At 42.9% G+C, this 2,349-nt stretch overlaps 1 protein-coding gene across 5 annotated transcripts in view; it reads right to left on the bottom strand.

Annotated features, from left to right (window-relative positions):
- The window catches only part of gabrp (gamma-aminobutyric acid type A receptor subunit pi), a 71,948-nt gene continuing 69,599 nt past the window's right edge, over positions 1 to 2,349 (bottom strand). For all 5 annotated transcript variants that reach the window (XM_014024151.1, XM_014024150.1, XM_014024154.1 and 2 more), the window contains 2 exons: positions 1,881 to 2,074; positions 1 to 1,775 (listed from right to left, as the gene is read on the bottom strand). In XM_014024151.1, coding sequence (XP_013879605.1) covers positions 1,443 to 1,775; positions 1,881 to 2,074 — 527 coding nt within the window. In that variant the 3' untranslated portion in view covers positions 1 to 1,442. The remainder of the gene's footprint in view (positions 1,776 to 1,880; positions 2,075 to 2,349) is intronic.

Raw genomic sequence — 2,349 nt, 5'->3', positions numbered from 1 at the left:
TTTTTTTTAAAAAAAAAGGCTGCACCTAATGAAGTGGCTGACCAGACTAGGCATGCTAGTCACTAGCCTCTCCAATGCTAAAACATTAGTCTCCTTCTCTGCTGCCAGCGYCAGCCATTCAGTAATCCGATCAGTAGCAGAATAGATATAGCCTCATGCTACAAGGACGTAGGACCACCGCTGAGTGTGTAAAAGTTGTCCTGTTGGCCCTCATACCGCACCTCATATAAACCCAATGAAATGTTGATCTCTGCTGAGCTTTACTCACTGTTTTCACTGACTGCAAAATGCTCTAGCAACTGCCTGATAACACTATTGCTCTACTTGGAAATTCTTGTTCTAGACATGCCAGCTCCTTGCAAAACAGGTCATTTTTATACTAAGATGGAACTCGATGTCAACCATCGCTGATGTCCCTCATCACCATTCAGTAGTGACAAAATGTTAGTGGTTTTGTTGGAAACATCACAGGGTTTCATACTTTAATAATCTCACAAATTTAATGGATAGACAAACAGACGGAGGGACTAAATTGAGCTTGTCAAACTACYACACTAATGTGTTTAGCTGGTTTCCCCAATGGTGTGCACAAATTTTGCGCAGACTGGATAATGTATGTGTGATTTATAGTGGGCAAAGTGGAACCATGACTCCAAGAGACTTTTTAAGGTCCTGAGACGTTACACACGTGTACCAAATTTCATGATTCCAGGTCCAAGTGCATGGGTTGGGGCTAATTTTTGTAATAATTGTAGTGGGTGCTGTGGAGGAAATAGGCCACACCACCCAAAAATTGACTGCATTCCTGTAGCAGGGTGAATTATGATGGACCATAGAGAATTCGGTGCAGATTGGTTGAAATATGTGGAATTTAGAGCCAAGCGTATAACGGCATGATGTGTGACCGCCGCACCGCCATGAGCACACCTTTAATCAAAAGGTCTTTGTGCTTGAAAGTGAGATTAAGTTCTTATGTGTGTTCTGACACAATTTGTTGCTGATCAGGTCAAGACTCATCCCAAGTTTGGTGTATTTTAGCCTTTCTATGTGAAAGTTACAGCTTTATGAAAATGTGACGGATGGATGGAYGGAGAGCATTTCTAAATCCCCTACCTCAGCGATGGGGGACAAAAACATATCTACCATTTGGTTAAAAACTGGACCTTTCTTTCTGGGTGCTTAACATTTTTTTGTCAGTGAGTGTATGTCAAGAGCCATCCTTCCTATCGAATCAATACCGCCTCTTTCAACAGAGAATAAAGTCTGGACCGACAGCTTCTCATCCATTTGTAGCTCTAAAATTATTTTAATCTCTTTTGCAAAAGGTCGGATTGGATGAGATGAGTTCCAGCCAGTGGTGACGTGGCTGAAGCAAAACATGAGGAGGTAGAGCAGCTTCAGGGYGGTGAAATGAACTATCTCTGCAGGCTTGCGTTCAGCACTTAGAGAAAGAGATAATAAAGCCAGTACAGAATATTGACGAAGAGAAAAGCTGTGGGGAAAACGGTGCGGGCGCGGCGATCGATGTTGTGTGGATTCTCCACGATAAAGACAGACGCTGCTCTGCGTGAAGCCTCTTTCACAGTTGATAAACCACAGCCCTGACTCGGCACTTTCTCTTTTGCTGTGGCGTGGTCCTTAATGTCACTGTTCACGGGCTCCTCTGCAGGCTCCTCTGCAGTGGAGCCGACCTCCACTGACTGGTTCGGYTGGCTGGAGCTGACAATCGGGATGGAGCCGTTTCCGTTGGATTCGCAGAACTCCCTCAGTAGCTCCTGATAACACACACATGCACAAAATGGATAAATAATTGCAGCGTTTTTATTATCTAACATAAAAGTGACACTTCTTTTAGACAAGTGCATTTGCTTTGTACTCACCCGGTGTAAATCCTCTATGGTTTGGTGCTGCATGCTGTAAAAATGAGCACAGGCATATTCCAGCAGTGCACCAAAGATGAAGGTGAAACAGATGCCCAAGTAAACATCTATGGCCTTGATGAAGCAGTTTGCATTGGGCAGAGAAGTGCGAGCACCCATCATCAGAGTGGTCATCGTCAAGACCGTGGTCACCCCTGCGGAACAGATCAGTGTTTGTGGAGAGTAATGCTTTACTTTTAACTGGCAGCCAACTCATGGAGAATTAAAGTAATTAGTTTTAATAGGCTCAAAATGTAAATAAAATTGAATGATGGTCAAATCATGATGGTTTGCTTTGGAAAACATYTTACTAAACAAAAGCTGCAAACAAACTGACAATGCTTTGGAGTGAACTAAAGGATATTATTAAAGGGATGGACATGGTCAGCAACAATACTCAGGTAGTATATATATATACTGTGTGTATATA

Source organism: Austrofundulus limnaeus, unplaced genomic scaffold, assembly GCF_001266775.1.
Source record: "Austrofundulus limnaeus strain Quisiro unplaced genomic scaffold, Austrofundulus_limnaeus-1.0 Scaffold409, whole genome shotgun sequence".
Taxonomy (NCBI): domain Eukaryota; kingdom Metazoa; phylum Chordata; class Actinopteri; order Cyprinodontiformes; family Rivulidae; genus Austrofundulus; species Austrofundulus limnaeus.
The sequence above is the reverse complement of the archived record's forward strand: the minus strand, read 5'-3'. Positions and strand labels throughout refer to the sequence as shown.